General features: G+C 40.0%; 1 protein-coding gene across 1 annotated transcript; it reads right to left on the bottom strand.

The window, feature by feature from the left end:
- Positions 1-104: 104 nt before the first annotated feature.
- Positions 105-15,397, bottom strand: LOC138608753 (neurocalcin-delta B). The gene is made up of 4 exons (XM_069681316.1): positions 15,204-15,397; positions 5,288-5,719; positions 3,254-3,359; positions 105-2,462 (listed from the first exon to the last, which is right to left on the bottom strand). Exons 2-4 carry the CDS (start codon positions 5,663-5,665, stop codon positions 2,368-2,370), a joined length of 579 nt encoding a protein of 192 aa, XP_069537417.1. The 5' UTR covers positions 5,666-5,719; positions 15,204-15,397; the 3' UTR covers positions 105-2,367.
- Between the last annotated feature and the right edge of the window lie 1,253 nt (positions 15,398-16,650).

A 16,650-nucleotide genomic window follows, 5' to 3' on the forward strand; every position in this document is an offset into this window, starting at 1 on the left:
ATGAAACATCAGAAGGAAGAATAGGAAACCTGTGGAATCTGATGGATTTGACTAGGGTTTTTGGCCTCATAAGACATAAGACCTGAAAATAATTCTTAGACATGTCATTTTACCATCTTGTTTTATTTGAATAACAAAATGGACATCCTACACAGAACACATTATGCAAGTTAACAATACAAAATCTACAAAATGATACAGTGACAAAGTTTTTTGTTCGACAGGTTAACAACTGTACAGTATAAATGGATACAATACTGTTTTTTGTTTTTTATTTAATTCATCTATATTTGGCACATGACCACAAGATGCTATTGAAGTGAAATGTGGGACTGAAGTACCAGATCACCTGCTAAAGATGTGCAGAAGCCCAAAGAATTGAAGTTATAGTAGTATAGAAGATTTTTCTTTTATTGGCCTGTGAAGACTGCTGTCTTCAGACCAGCAGGGACAGGTAGGTGTAAATAAAGCAGAATGAAAGCAGAGCTTTCAGTAAATCCTGCAAAAACACAATGAGGTTTGGTGAATGCAGCTTTAACTCACTACCAAGGTCAGTGCTTTGTTCTGTCAGTTAAGAGTCTGTGACTGTGCGTCATAGTAATGAAGTACTCACTGTCCATTACTGTTGTATTTAAAGTCGACACAATTAAAAGATGTAAAGTCACATTTGTGCAAAAGTTTAGTTTTGCAGATTTTAACATTGCACTTTAAAGACGCACCTTTGAGAATGTGTTCACTTTCTGTTTACATGGAATAGAGTGCTGGCGGGAGTGAGTGCCAGGAAGCATTAGCATTCTGGTTCCCTCGTCTCAAAACATCTGGGGGTTTTACGAACGGTGTTTTGATCAGATGATTGAAGAGATTTTTAAGACAAATAATTCGTCAGTAAATACCCTTGTGAATTTGAAAGCTTAAACAGGATTGAAAGACTGTGGTTGCTGACAATCAGCGAAATGAGACTACAAAGGTTGTCACAGGTGGCAATGCTAAACGCTATAAAATCATAAAAGAGAGGTTTGTTTGTGAAGATGATCTTGCTGAACAAAACTTGCAGGTGAGCATTTAAAAATACATCATCCCAGCAGCACTCTACACCGGACAGACTTAATGACTGCAAATGTTTTCTGGCTTGATTTTAAACTGAGCTATTTTGTGTCTTAAAATGAAAAAGCAATAGCAATATGTGTGGTCCTCTCCTTGTTTACCTCTCTAGCATAAATATGAGTGAATATTATACTGTACAACTTTCTTTCATTTCATATTCGTCAAGTAAAATAAAATAAAATGTTTATCGTCACATTCCAATAATTTATACGTCAAAATTTTAAATGAAATCTTCGATCGCGGCAAATCGCCACAATGTTATCACAGAGTAAAAGAATATATAAGTACATACTATATATTCATATAACATCTACATGTTTTGTCTTTTTACTGATACGCTTGTTAAATCATAGATGAAGAAAAAGAATCACAGCTCGGTTTATATGCATATGTCAAGTTCATGTGTTCATCAGTAAAATAAAAGTGTGTGTTGTCGTGTATGTGTGGACAGAACTTGGCATAAAAAGTCACTTTCAAAAGAACAGATAGTTGTAATCTGTAGTCAAAATATTCCCCTTCCATTAGAAATCTGAGTCAGTTTTGGTTTGATGTAACATTTCTCCAAAATAAACATAAAAAAACCTTCCTTTCCAAAATTCTTCAATGCTTAAAACTACATTTCCCAGATCTCCCGTCTACATGAGCCAAACTGTAAGCTGTGAACACTCGTCCCAGACTCACATACTTCATTGTATCCAGTGTAGACGAGGAGTTATGCTGCAATACTCTGTGAAGATCTGTCTGCCATCACACAACAACCCGAGTCAGTTAAAACAAACAGACAAAACAAGCATGATTCCTTTTAAATGAGGAACGATGCTTTCAAAAACAACAAATAAAAGAATAAAAAGAAACAGCGAACTTGATGCGGCTCAGAGTACCTCACAAATCTGTTGGATTATCCATGTTGGCCGTCTTGTCAGACGGAGACAGCACAGCTTTGATTCAGTGTTTAACAAGTCTTTGATGGGATTTCAGTCCTTTGGGTTATATTTGTACCGTAGACCCGTGTCGTCTGGAGCTTTTCAGACATAGAGGCACATGTACAGTATGTGCTTGTGGGCGTCTGAAAGATTATATGTGGTCTTTGTAGCATATACAGTTGCATGATGTCTATATTTAAGTATATACGTGTGCATGTGTGTGTGCCTCTATAGCTCAAGTGATCAAATGTCAATAATCTCAGGTGGGTCAGCTGGGAAGGATTTTTTTGAAGATGTGTTCAATTAATGAAACCGCAAAGGGGGAAAAAAGTCCAGTTTTCTACTGTCCAGCACTGCTGGGGTCGCACTGAAGCAGCCGGACGATGGAGGGGTCGTTCTTTGCTCCTTCAACAAACTCCTCCAGAGACAGTTTACCTGAGAGAGACACAGAGATAGATTAGAGATTATTAGTTCATTGTGGTATTTGACTGTGTAACATTGTTGTATTTGTTGACTGTGTAGTGACCATAGGCTGTATAAAAAGATGGACAACATGACAGCTCCCTATTAGTTAAACCAAGTAATCGCTATCGCCCCCTGCTGACTCGCTGCAGTATAGGTCATGTTATCAGATGGGACATAAACTATAAAATCAAAATACATGCCAGATAAGCGTTTCTCAAACCTGGTTTCCATCATTATAGTTAGTTATTATCATGCTGATTTATGTCCAATTGTTAATTTTTCTGACAAGTTTATTTTTAATTTGTTATTTGATGCTGTAAAAAGGATGATTGACAGCTCTGTTGACAAATACGGCTCCTGCAGCCGATCTGTTCCGGATTAGCAGAGTAGAGGAGGAACGGACTGACAAATCAGTTGTCATTTAAGTTTCTTATTATTATCCCAATTATTTTCAAGTCATAGCTCTGTGATAAAATAGATATAAAAACTTAAATTGGTTTATTTAATGTCATTTATGTAGAGTAATGTAATATAATGTAAAAAAAAAAGGAGCGAAGTGGACAAGTTTGAGGACATAGTTGTTTCCTTCAAACAAAGCAACACCGATTATTATTATTAGGCTGATTAAAAACCGTAGAAGCAACATTATGAAAAGGAAATCTGATGTGTCACGCTGACAGAACTTTTCTTAAGTTGAATTAAAAGTTTAAATTAAAGACTCTACTGTGTGACGAGTGAAAGGTCGACTGAGGGAAGCTTACCATCTCGATTTGTGTCCATCTGCCTGAAGATCTTATCTGTGCGCTTCTCAGGTGTCGACTCATCCTCAGGCATCTTCATCACAGAGGAAACCATCTTGTAAATAGCCTGAAGACAGAGAGGACACACAGGGAGAAATTATAGTTTTAATTTGGTAAAAAGGGTGTCATATATTTTGAAATGAAGATATGACAGTAAAAAACCTTTGCAGTTTCACTAAGCCATGATAGAGACGACCATAAAGAGCAAACAGTCTAATCATGTTTCATTTCAGGTATAGCTGCCAGAAGCACAATAAAGGTCAGGTTATATAAAGCAATGTTGCATCAGCTGGGTTAGTTAATATAAAACCTCTCAGTGAAGTCTATATACGACATATCAATCAACTTATCTCCTCTGGGAGGAAGAGAGATAAAGGATAACTTTCATTTACATCGGAGGTCTCACTCGACTGCACAGAAACAAACAGGAAGTAGTCATGTCTTAAAGAAGCATAATGATGAAGAGTTTGTAGGAACTGTTCAGGTATTTCCATCTTCAAATTTAAAAAAATCTTATGGGGAAGCAAGAGTGTTTTTTGGGCAGGGGTCAGGCACGATTGTGATGATCATGTTGTTGCTATTTTGTTGCTATTCTGACAGCTGTATTGAGGAAGATGACTGGATAACATTAAATTGCACTACAGCTGCAACAATTAGCAGATTAAATTGGTTAACAGAAAATAATGTCAATGTTGGAGCTTTCTACCTTTCAGGATTATTTTCTTTATTGACTGTAAATTAAATTGCTTGGTTGGTAAATTGGTTAAAATTAGTCTATTGATCAGACAAAACCAAATAAATGTGTAACCCTGAATTCTGGAAATTTAGATTGTGGGGAATCAGGAATAATAAACATTAGCTAACATAAAAGTTCTAACTTTTAACAGGGAAAAATAGAAGTACAGCCGCATTTGTGTTGGAAAGGAGGTTTATTTTTCCATTCATCTATTTATTATTAATTCCAAAAATCAATATTTCCTGCAAAGTGATGCAACTTGCTGCAGGTCTTTTGTACAGTGAAGTGCTAAGGAGAGTTTTCAAAGTGAATTAAAGTAATTGAAAACAGAGAGAATATGTGAGGTAACTTGAATTACTGCAGTATCAGTATCGGCGTGTATGCTTGTCTTATGTATGAAATGACTGCATTCCAACTGTCCTGCATTATTACTATTTCACTGTATGACGAAAAATAGAAAATATCCCAGTTATTTAAATTAATGCAAAACAGTGAATGTCACGCAACATTTAGTGTGATGTCATTGTTTAGCCTGACTTTCTCCCTTAGCATCCCTTACTCTGTTCCCTTCCAGCGCCTCTGCTTCTTTTTGGCATTTTATAGACAATGAATGTCGCCGTGTATTAGACATCCATCCTCACCCATTAGCACTAAAGGAGACTGACTCGGACAATAGGATTACACACTCGTTGGCACTCTGCTTAATTTAGCACCTTGATGTGTGATGTAACAACATGTGTAGAGGATTGTCAGTGTGTGTGTGTGTGTGTGTGTGTGTGTGTGTGAAGCTCGAACAGAAGCCTGAACCATTTATCCAATAAGACTAGGAGCCTGTGTGAGTCTGTTGTAAGGACACATTGCTGAGGAATCGATGAGTGTGTGTGGGGGGGGGGCTGTGCTTCCCAGAACGGCATAGTTGCTGAGTCAATACAAGGATCAGAGGAGGGACCGCTCCCTATCGAGAAATACGACACAGCCAGCCGGGTCTTATTTAGAGACGTCTGAGGGCCTGAGAGGAACTGCTGGTTTCTAAAATTACACAGCAGCTGGTTCTCCTGCAGTCAAATCGTGCAGAACTCAGGCAGATGGATATATGATGCAGCAGCTGGTGTGGACGGCTGAGCAGAAAGTTGCTTCATTGCATGACTGGGGAACATGGTGTAAGCATGATGGCATGCAAGAAAGAGTGAGGGGTGTATGAAGCTACAGAAGCAGAAGGTCTAATAAAAGATAACAAATAAACACAACAGTAAACCCACCGTTACAATCTCCAGCATCTCCGCCTTGCTGATGTATCCGTTCCCGTCCAGGTCGTACATACTGAACGCCCACTTCAGCTTCTGGTCCAGCCGACCACGAGAGGTCACGCTCAGGGCAATGATGAACTCCCTGAAGTCGATGGTCCCGTCTCCGTTGGCGTCAAACGTGCGGAAGACGTGCTCGGCGAACTTGGAGGCATCTCCATAAGGGAAGAAGTTGGCGTAGATCTTCTTGAACTCCTCCATGGAGAGGGCTCCGCTGGGGCAGTCCCGCAGGAAGCCCTTGTACCACTCGGTGATCTCGTGCTCGGTGAAGTCCGTGTTGTCCATCAGGTCCTGCATGACGTCGGGACGGAGCTTGCTGTTCTGTTTGCCCATGGTCGCTGCTTGCTGTGGATGCTGTGGGTGGTGTGAGGACAGCGGCGATTTAGACTGCAGACAGGAAGGAGGAAAGAGAGAGAGAGGAAAGGTTGTTAGAAATTATCTGAAATGAGCGAGGGACTTTCTGAAACAAGAGTGGGGGGGAACAAGGAGGAAGGACAAATGTAAATAGAAAGAAACAGTCTTAATGCAGCTTTCAAACAGTTTTTAATTATTTAGACACAAAACTTCAGCTTTATTTAAATGCACCTTAATAAATAGACTCTTAAGGCACTAAAAATGCAGTTTAAACCTGCAACAGCTGACTTTGTGTCCACTTGGGGGCTGCAGAAGACATTATACTTTCACTTTGTCTCTCTAAGACAATAATTCAGTTGACAGTTTGGTGCAAGATTCAATATTCTTCTTCTCTTACTGCACTAATCTTTCTTATTTAGATTGCTGACAAAAACAATTAAACATAACCATAAAAGCAAATATCCACTGCAATAAAATAAAAAGACATAAAGTGGAGTATGTGGTGTTGTGCACCTGCAAGACGAGACCTCCAAATGATGCACTGCAACCACAGACGCACACCTACTCTTACTTTATCACACACGTGCAGCTGATAACCCTCGATGTATGCTGATACGTCTGTGTGCATCGCTGCAGATGCATCCTCCGTTTCCTGCAGAAACTACAACTCCTAAGTTTCCACACTCACAAACACATCCTCTGTAATAATAGTCGAGATAGTTTATTGACCTACTTTGATGGGGCCTTTGAAACAACCTGCAGAGAAAACACGGACTATAAAGCAGTGAAGCCTAATTAGTTTTCTGCTTTCCGAGCGTATAACCCCACACTCCTCTGGAACAAACGAGCAGTTGCAGAAAGTGAACAGGGAGCCTTAACACTCAGCAGAGGATGCGGTTCATCATCTAACCCCGCGGCTAATGCGCTTAGCACTTTTCCCGCTAGCTGCTGCCGAGCTCTCCTGGCTAAAGACAAGAGGGAAGCTATTCTGAGCTTAGCCGAGGATAATGATAGATACAAATCAGCCATGTCAGGTCGGGGCGAAGAAAATTACCGTACAGGTAGCTTGTTCCAGGAATGGGAGTAATGATCTGCTAAATCTATGTTTCCAGGTAATGTTTACGGACGCTCTTATATTCTGCAGAGATGAAATATGAAAGGGATGGTTCAAAAGATGGATCAATCATCTATCTAATGACCCTCATACAGTTAAATTTGACTAACTCATAGACATGTAGATTGTTTACGATCCCATTTGTCGGCGCTGAACCATTAATTAATCAGGACTGATGGAAACAAGGCTGCCATCATTCCCGGGAAAGTGGGTGCTTGAGTGAATGAACTTCACATGACTGAAAGAGTTGACAAGATAACACAGAAAACACAGGACTAATCTGCACAAATTAATTGAGCAATTTTGGCATTTCAAGTGAAACTGTGTCTTCACTTTAAATTAATTGAATGTGTTTTCAATTTTCATTATTTTTGTTAACTGCTAATGCGAGCACTCGCTCTTCGTCTGCCTTTATTTCACACTCACAGGTTCCATAAACAGGCAGCGATAATCCTTTAATTAACTCAGAGTAAACAATAAGCTCTGGCAAATGTGGCAGCCACCTCTAAAAAGAGTCCCCCCCCCCTGCTGCTGCATATAGTTCACATCAATGAAAGCGTGAATGCTGGAGCAGCATGAGGAGTAGATTAACACCTGTTTACACGCTGCAGGAACAAACACTGCGGGGTCAAACGGGTGAAATTTGTCTGCTTTTAAATTAGTGAGACGCAAACAGTCCAGAATAGATAGTCAACATGGAGATTGTTTACAATACAACATAAATACCTGGGTAATCTGCTAATGCATTATTGCAGACATAATAAACTGCGTAAATGTTGGAGCTGCTGCGTTAAGTCGTATCAAACATTTGATGGTTTCAGATTCTTAAATATGACAATTTTCTTCGTTTGTCTTTCATGTAGGTAAATACACTAATACAGAAAGTAAACAAAAATCTTAGAGTAAAGAAAAACATATTTCATGGGGCCACTTTGTGCTCAAAGGTATTCTCTGCTGCAAAATGAGTAGGCCTATATGCAGCTAAAATATAACTGCTGAAATACTCCTAACAACTGCATATGAAGGCCTATGAACAAACTCACAGAGGGGATCTCAGTCTCATCAAACTCTGCCCCCCTGCCAAGGCCACGCCCCTTGACAAAAACTCAAGCTTTTAATAACTTTTAATCTCCAAAGTCTTGTCAATACACTGACCAAATTTGAAGAGGATCGGATGAAGTCCCTAGGAGGAGTTCATCAAAGTATGGACCCTGTTAATGTGGCAAAATAGGCCAAAAATGAACGAAAAATACAAAATGGCTGACTTCATGTTGGGTTTAGGGTATGTCGTTAATAGACTATTTTGTTGGTCCTGGCATGATACATATGTGTACCACATCTGTCACAATAGTTAACTAGCAACTTTATGAACTCAGAAGAAGGTTGTGAATTTTAAAAAAGCATCAGCGCGACCAAATTTAGATCTGTGTCTTATTTAAAGTCTTAATACCACCACAAATAACAACACAGTGATCTGAGAATCAGGGAAACAGCCTCTTTTTTGCCTCTATAAATGTTACTCCATCTGAGATCACATCTAGTCATCCAATTTTGTAGTCATTGAGGACCACACCAACATCAAAACAGGCCAAACGCCGCTCAGACACTTAGTTTCACATTAACACAACAAGCTGCAGGACGTTATTGCTTCACCATGCAGTGTTTGATTAGCCGTATTGAATAAGCTCTCCATCTGCTCAGACTGATACCAGAACAGCTGAATTAATGCAAAAGTAGGGGACGCATACATACGTACACATACATTTATCGATATATAATTGATTTAGAAAAGCAATTTAATTTCAGTTTAAAGCGACCCAACTCTTCGTCAGTAGACAATGCTTTACAAAGTACACAACATCACCATAAATGTTCCACTTCCTGTCTGCAAAACACCACAAACTCCCCTCATCTCACCACAAGCCGAGATCCCTCCTATAAATAATAAATCATGTTAAGAGGTGTGTGCAAACATAGTCAAATTATACCACAAAATGTACACACACACGCACACACACAAACACACACACACACCGTCATTCAGCCAATCAGCCAGTTCTCTTCATTCATAAACTCTGTTCTGACGTTGTTATCGGGCCTCATACTGCGTTCTGCATTTTAATTTCTTAATGGATTTGTGGAGCACTTCCATAATTATTGAGGCCGTGTTGTCATGACAACTGAGGTTTTTTTTTTTTTTTTTTTAAACAACTCATGAACAAAAACATATGACTTTACACAGCGCCCTTTGATCCACAGTAACGCATAATGACAATTTCTTGGTTTAATGCTTTGATTTTAGATGCGGCCCAAATCACACACGCTCCTCTCAGCTCGATGTTTTATACATGAATGTGAAGGAACAGAGACGACAAACACGTCTATCTCCTCAATAACATGAGCAGCGGGGATATAATTAAATAGAAGTCTGACAAATGTTTATGTATAGTTAAGATTATTTCATCATCATTATTTGATTTAAGTGTGAACAATGCTGATCAGAAACAAGAGCAATACAAAACTAAGGGAAAACAAAGAAACAAAGTTTGTGATGACTTCCGCCCCACCTCTTTTCATATCCTCGGATGAAAGTACAACATTGCAGGATATCAAGACCCAGATATAAGCAATAAATAAAGCGTGATTACAACTATTCATTGTTTTTATCTGCCATCTTTAGCGAAGCTGAATTATTTCCAGCTCTAACACCATGTTTTACATCAATGAATGTGCCATTATCTGTTTCACAGCAGTGATGCCTGTTAGGAGAAAACATCCATGCTAGATTTAAGAGAGGCTGTCATTTGGTCTGTAGGTTTAAAGCTACTTGGCTGCTGCGTGCAGTTCATGTCGTTTTTGCATGCTGCTCCCTGTGGGTTTTTGTTTCCTCCCACAGTCCACGCACGTGCAGGTAAGGTAAAAGCTCTAAAGACTCAAAATCCCAAACTGCTCCATGTGTGAATTCATGTGATGCAATGCAACGTCCAACTTCAACACTGCAGCCCCCCCCCCCCCTCTCTCCTCTCTGATGACGGTATCCATGTGTTTTAAAGAAGAACTGACGAGGTGAGGGCTCAGACCTCCTCTGAACATCCCTCAGGACTCAGGTTATTTCTGGCCCTCAGAGATCACAGCCTACAATTAACCACTAAGACTCTTACCTGCTGCTGCTGGCAGACCATCGATGGCTCTGTTACATAACAGAGGCTTTGACAAGAGGACAGGTCACATGGTCCAGCCAAGTTTCTACCTCCTTGAACCTCATGAGGTCAAGAAAAGTGCGCGAACACCAGGTGAGGACTGTTTTAAATCTCTGAGCGTCTGAGAGGACCTGAGATAGAGCCCATGTGCAGGTATTAAGACTGCAGAGAACAGGCTGTCACTAATTACACTGACGGTACATACAAGATCAACCTGCTGGACTCTGGGACAGATTTAACTGGTAAAAGCAACAACAAGCCCCTCTGCATGATGTTTATAATCAACTGAAGACAATAACATGACGCAACATCAGCAGCAGGAGCGCAGGGGGAGATCAAAACAGAGAGGAGCTTCAATCCTCTTATCCGACAATTATTGACAGCAGAACATCAGAACGCCAACATGTTTTAATCCCCATGAAAAATAAATGATATGCAATAAAAGACGAATAATAAAGCAATGCATTTTGTTACTGATTTACTGATATATTTGGGTGATGCATTAACAGGTTTCAACCCCCGTTCTCATTTGGAAAAAATATGCAATCTGCAACAAATAATAATTCACTGATTTATTAGGCTTTAGAGTATTTACTTGATGAATTGCACGGCCTATAGCCAGAACATGGTTAATATTTTTTGTGTTTTTTTGCACTCCAAACCCCCTAAAAATATTAATATTTACGGTCATCTGAAAGAAAAGCAGCTGGAGAAGGTCTCAATTTGGCATTTTTACTTAAAGGAAATATAAACTATTTTCTCTTGAGAGATTAAGCTTAAATATTTGTTAAATATGAATACTTTTTTGATACCTTAGTGTAAAAAAAAAACTGTTAAACAGAATTTTACTTAAATTATATAAACTATGTTAGTAATGAGCTGAAACCATCGGTCAACATATGTTTAAAATGTATTTGGAAACTGTATTAATAATCGAATCATTGTCATTCTTTTATACGCAAAACACTTCCTGGTTCAAGACACTTGTATTTTAAATTTCCCGTGATACTTTTATCCGTGTATTTGTGAGTAAAGAGCCCTTCAGATCTGACTCTGTATCTGCTGACACAGCTTCCCTCTCTGCTGTATTTAATTCGTATGGGCCATCAATCAAGTGAGGAAGACAAACTCCAGTGCATCCATTCTTTTTGCACGTTAAAACAGTCCTGCAGCATCTGAACAGTTGACTCATGTCTGCCGCTCGATTCGGAGACCCTCCACGAGACGCTCATCCTAGAACATCTTGTCGTCCGTTTACGTAACAGGCAGAAGTCTCCACTTATATCCTGCAGGTAAATCTTAACCCAAGAGTCCTACAGATAATCCAAGAGCAGGAGAGAGCTGGAGGGAGGCCCACAGAGAGCCAGAGTGAAACTAAACTAATCACAGGTAGCGACTTTATGAATGATACATTCATAATGAAACGCGATCTGTCTGCTGCAGAGCTGAGGGCAGCCACTCTCCGCCTAACAGCCGAGCAATCATTAGACCTGAAGGAGCTGCAATCTGATATTTACACACAGGTGAATATGAGATAATTAGGTTTCATCTCAGCTGTGATAAGATATTCAAAACAACAACTTTGCCCACCTTTGGGACGGATTATAGAGCAAAAGCCGATGACTAACCTGAGACACAAACCACCATCTGTACTTCTCTGCTATTTAAGCAAGTTATATATCACTCATTTGTTCGGCATTATCTGTGTTTGCAAGAGCCCACAAGTGTGACCTTTACTCAAAAGATCAGCCTCAGAGTCTTTAAGGTGCAAGTTAAGAACAACAAGATGACAAACACAATCATTGTAACAAACTGTCTACAAAGGCTAGTGAGATCCTGCAGCATGTCAAAGTCTCACCTAAAGATCATCTGAAACAGCTGCATGTGACGCGAGCAACTGAAAGCTGCATCTACAGTCTGATAAACATCAGCACATCAAAGTCCAACTGAAACCGGAGGCCTCTAAACTTGCTAAAAGAAAAGGGTTAAACTAAGAGGTGACGGGTTTATTGTTCAAGTCATGCACGTATCTGAAAGCGTCTTTTGCGATCGCGAGTCCAATCTGCAGCACATTTCAAAGCATCCAACTTGCTGCAGCAGCACGGCATTGCTTTGGGAGCACTTGTACTCACATTACAAGTACCATGCGGGCGAGCGTTGTAAGTGTAGGATGTTTTAGTGGCTCTTTGAATATCTGACTGCAATGCTATCTTTTATAATATCTAGTGTAAGGTCAGAGCTGCTCTACCAATGCAGGTTTATACTGATGCCGTGTGTGTGAAAACAGGACTCCTGGGCCATCAGTAGAGGACATTTTTTGGCTGTTTATAGCTGTAAAAGTTGGGCTGTTGATTGGACAAAACGAGCAATCTGAAGACATCACCTTTGACCTTTAGTGACCGAGATGATCAGCAGGTGAATGTTAAAAAAAGATAAAACTTAGTTGCATCATGTTTTAAAGCTTCCTGTTCAAGAGAGCAACATCAGACAGCTTCATATCGTAAAACACAGACTAAAAATAGCCTCCACTTCCTGTTTATTACCAACTTCATACTTTATATTACTGCCTATATCTCATTTCAGTGGTTGAATCTGACTTGGTAAATGCTTCAACACAACTGGCACTGCTGCTCAAATAACGGTACAAGTGACAAGAAAAGCTACAAGCTTTTTCTTAATAACTGTTTCTTTCCTTCTCTAAATGTTGGTTAACATCCCACTCCATCGTGCCTGTGGGAAACCTGAGGCAGCAACTTCATCATAATGCAGCACGCATGAGCTCCCATTGTCAGCCGGAGAGCTTTGTGCGTCAAGACGCTGCAGAAAAACCACAATCATGACAGAGAAGCCATTATGAGGCAGCGAATGAGAACAAGATAAAAAAGTGTCACTGACAAACAACTGCAACGAGGCCGGCACGGCTGCAAAACAGGCTCCGGATTGGACGAACGCACTCACAGGAAACTGTCACTGATTGCACAAGGGGGGCTGCTGTTTACTTTGCACTGAATATCTAACTGTGCCTCTCTCTGAAACAGCCTGTTTTAAAGACAAAAGGCTGCAGAGATGGAAATGTCAATCTGTCCGATGACTAAACAACTCCCACCCCTCTCTGCCAGAGATATCTGCTGCACAGCGTGTGTGAAAAAGCGGCTTTGAATCCAAACTATTATCTGCAAAAGAGGCCCCAATCTCTTCCTTTCTGTCGCAATATTTATCGCTGCATCTCCTTTCTTTGTAATCTTGCACTCATCCCTGCTTTCTCCCAATCACTCTCCCCGTCCTGCTTCCTCTAAAAAGGTCTAATTCAATTCAAAAGGGAATCGACTGCTGCTGCCCAGACGAGCATAACTACAGAGGATGCTGCCAGTGCAGTCAGTCTGGCCCAAAACAAACCCACAAGACACCCACGCAGATGAAAATAGAACATCTGTACGAATTTAGCGCATATTTGTAAGAGTTCAGCATCTTGAAATGTTTGGAGGGATGCTTTTGACACCAAGGGGGTTATTATCTGGACTCCACCCTTGTGTCAGCACCTCCACAGGTCTTGCCGCGGCTTCCTGAGGCAAGGAGTTTCATTTTTTACTAAAGTTTTGTTAGAAATTCCCCCAAAACATATCAAATGTTTGGAAGGTTGCAAAGCTTCAGAAAAAGCACAATCCAGATGCCATTTCAGAGCGTTTTCTCGTGTCACTGATAGAATTCAATTTCCTCTTCTGTGTCCACTCATGTCTTTTCACATCCTCCGCTGCTCCGATCTTAACGTGCAACACTTCACTAGGAACATCGGAAGAAATTCTGCCATGACAGGTTCTTGTTTACCTCCCCCACATCAAAACCAAACCAGCATTCACAGCAACCAGCCAAAAGAAAACATATATTTGCACAGTGGGGCCACTTTGAGAGGCAGCAACCTTATTTTCAGTCTGTTAAATCCTCCTACCTGTTTGATGGAAAACTGAAATCAATTTTCTCCAAAACTATTTAATGCATGGTTGCGAATAATGGCTGTTTTGTTTTGTATAATTGTTTTGTCTATATACTGTGAAAAAGAGTAATACATCCTCACATTTGAGAAGCAGGAGCAACTGAATGTTTGGCTTTAAACTCTCGGTCTTCACCGGACATTATTGCCGTGACATTTTCTGTTCATGGACACAAGAATTGATCAGCTACTTGCTTCACCACTTGTATATTGTAAGGAAAATATAGAGGCAGGGGAGAGATCAAAAAAAGCAGTCTGAAGACTTTATCTCAGACTCTGAAATTGCAATTTCATAAGCTAAACAATCGAATAATCTTAATGTATGCACTTGTCAAACTATTCTTTTGAAATGGCAAATGTATTATTTAGAAATATATCCTTTTTGTGACATCACCTCACATTATAGGAGAAAATAACAGATGAGAACTAAAAACAACTGTATTAATGAATTTGAAGTTTGATATTTTACTAGATAAGTTACTTCACATATTATTAAATGTATTCTCTGTCAACAAACCCTTTTTAAGGATTTATCGTCCTCCTTGACTTCCTTATACCTTGTTTCAAATAGAGCTGCTTTACAACATGTAAATAACTAACCTTCCCAAGCCATTAAAGTGAGTAACACTCTCACTGTTTACCTGAGGATGGTGATGATAGTATCAAAAAGTCCACCCATAAAGTAAAACTAACATTTCCACTCTCTTGTCTCCTCAGGATGCTATAATGATCCCTCCTCTCTGCTGGTTTAATCCACTGACTGACTGATGTGTATTTGCTGAAATGAGATACCCCTAACTCAGTCAGCCTTGTCTGGTGGCAGGACTCCTTTTTCACTTCCTGTCCTCAGTCCTGCAACAATTAAATATGGAGTGTGTAAAAAGACAAAAAAGCCCAGTCTCTACGGCTCCCCTCGGGGTCCATTTCGGACAGGAAAAGCAGCCTCATCCGATTAGACATGTAGGTAAAGCTTTATCCGCAGCTAGCATCTTGTAACGCTGCTGCAATACAAAGTTATGGAAGAAAACGTGTAACTAAGGTTATTGCAGATATATCATACAAACAAACAAGAGTGTTAGGAAGAGTTTCTGGCTGTAAGGCAACTGCTTCAACCAGTAAAGTCTTCTCACCTGAGCTGCAAGCAACAAAAAAGAAAGTAACAGGAAGCGGACAAACTGCGAGGGAGGGACGGACACAACATTAGCGACAACTTACCTCGCTTTGAAGTTGCTGTGGAGGGCCTGTTAAAAGTCTCTCTAATAGTCCATTACCTGGAGTGAACGGTAAAGTATTCAGAGACAACAACTGGCAGGCAACAGGTTGCAGGAGTCACACAGGAGCTGTACTTCACCGGCTGCTCTCAGTCCAAACTCTACCAAGCTTTTTCTCTGAGTCGCTGCTCACAGACTCCGCTTAGCTCCCACAGCCTCTCGTCGTGACGTCAAGACTGCTCGTCACATGGTGCGGCAGTGGCCAATGGGAAGCCGTGTTGTCTTGGCAACAAGAACCCAGCACCTGGACGACAATTATTAGCATGTAAAATAATGGACAGAAACGAGCGGTTTACTTACAGATAACTTACCATGGTTATCAATTAAAAATAAGTTGTAAAAGTCCTGAATGACAAAGTTGCAAATATTATATGTTTTATATTTTCTTTTTAAATATATCTTATGAAGACGTTTTAATAAATTAGGAGTCGAGCAGACCTACATACTAGGCTACAATTGTGCACATAAAATATATTTATACATACTTTAATGTTTTATTTTTCTATTTGACGAAAAATCATGAAAGAAAAGGTTAAAGCAGCAATTCAAATATTTCAAATGCTTTAAACTGAGGAATAACGTACTAGTTGTTTGTGCAACCATTTGGTGCACGTGTCCTTCAGTAACAGCAACCTAAATGTCCTCTGAATTTTTATGCAAATGTTATTTCATGCAAACATGTTTTGTACCTATAGCTTTGCATGCATCATGTGTGTCTTATTTGCCTTGCTGTTTTTTCCCTAATGATGTGTTCGTGCAGCCTTTGCAGGAATTCCACTGATAAAGATCAACAGTTGTACGCTTCATTTTAAAGTAAAAGAAAAATGACCTTCTTTTGCATTCCCTTACATTACTTTCAGTTGATATGTTCTGCTGCAGCGACATAATGAGCTTACTTGTCTCTGAGTATTGCATGATGATGATGATGATGAGTGGGATTATGTGATGATAGCCACCATGCATTTGCTGTGGCCCAGTACAAGTGTTCCCATGCAGGCACATTGGTAGCCATGCTTTGCCTAAGATGATTAGTGGAAGTCAAAGCCACAGGGCTTACTCAGTCTGTGTTCCAGCATTTTCTTAATGGCCTTATAAAGCACATTGAGAATCCCTGCCATCTGTTGAGTCAGCAGAATCCTACACACTGACGGATTGATTGAGTGATTTGCTATATTCAAAAACTAAAGTGACACATGCGTGCAGGCATCATCTTATCTTCTGTGAGTGAATATGTCCTGTTGCACAAGTTAATGGCTGGAAATGTCAAAATAGCTATAAAATAAATGCATAACAGAGTCTAAGAAAAGAGCATTCAGAATCAATGTCATTGCCATACCAAGACGTAAACTGAGATGCATGAATGATGGCATACAACGATACTGACATGTGCA

Source organism: Semicossyphus pulcher, unplaced genomic scaffold (assembly GCF_022749685.1).
Source record: "Semicossyphus pulcher isolate SPU_LCO1_2020_fin unplaced genomic scaffold, fSemPul1.0.p SCAF_5, whole genome shotgun sequence".
Lineage (NCBI taxonomy): Eukaryota > Metazoa > Chordata > Actinopteri > Labriformes > Labridae > Semicossyphus > Semicossyphus pulcher.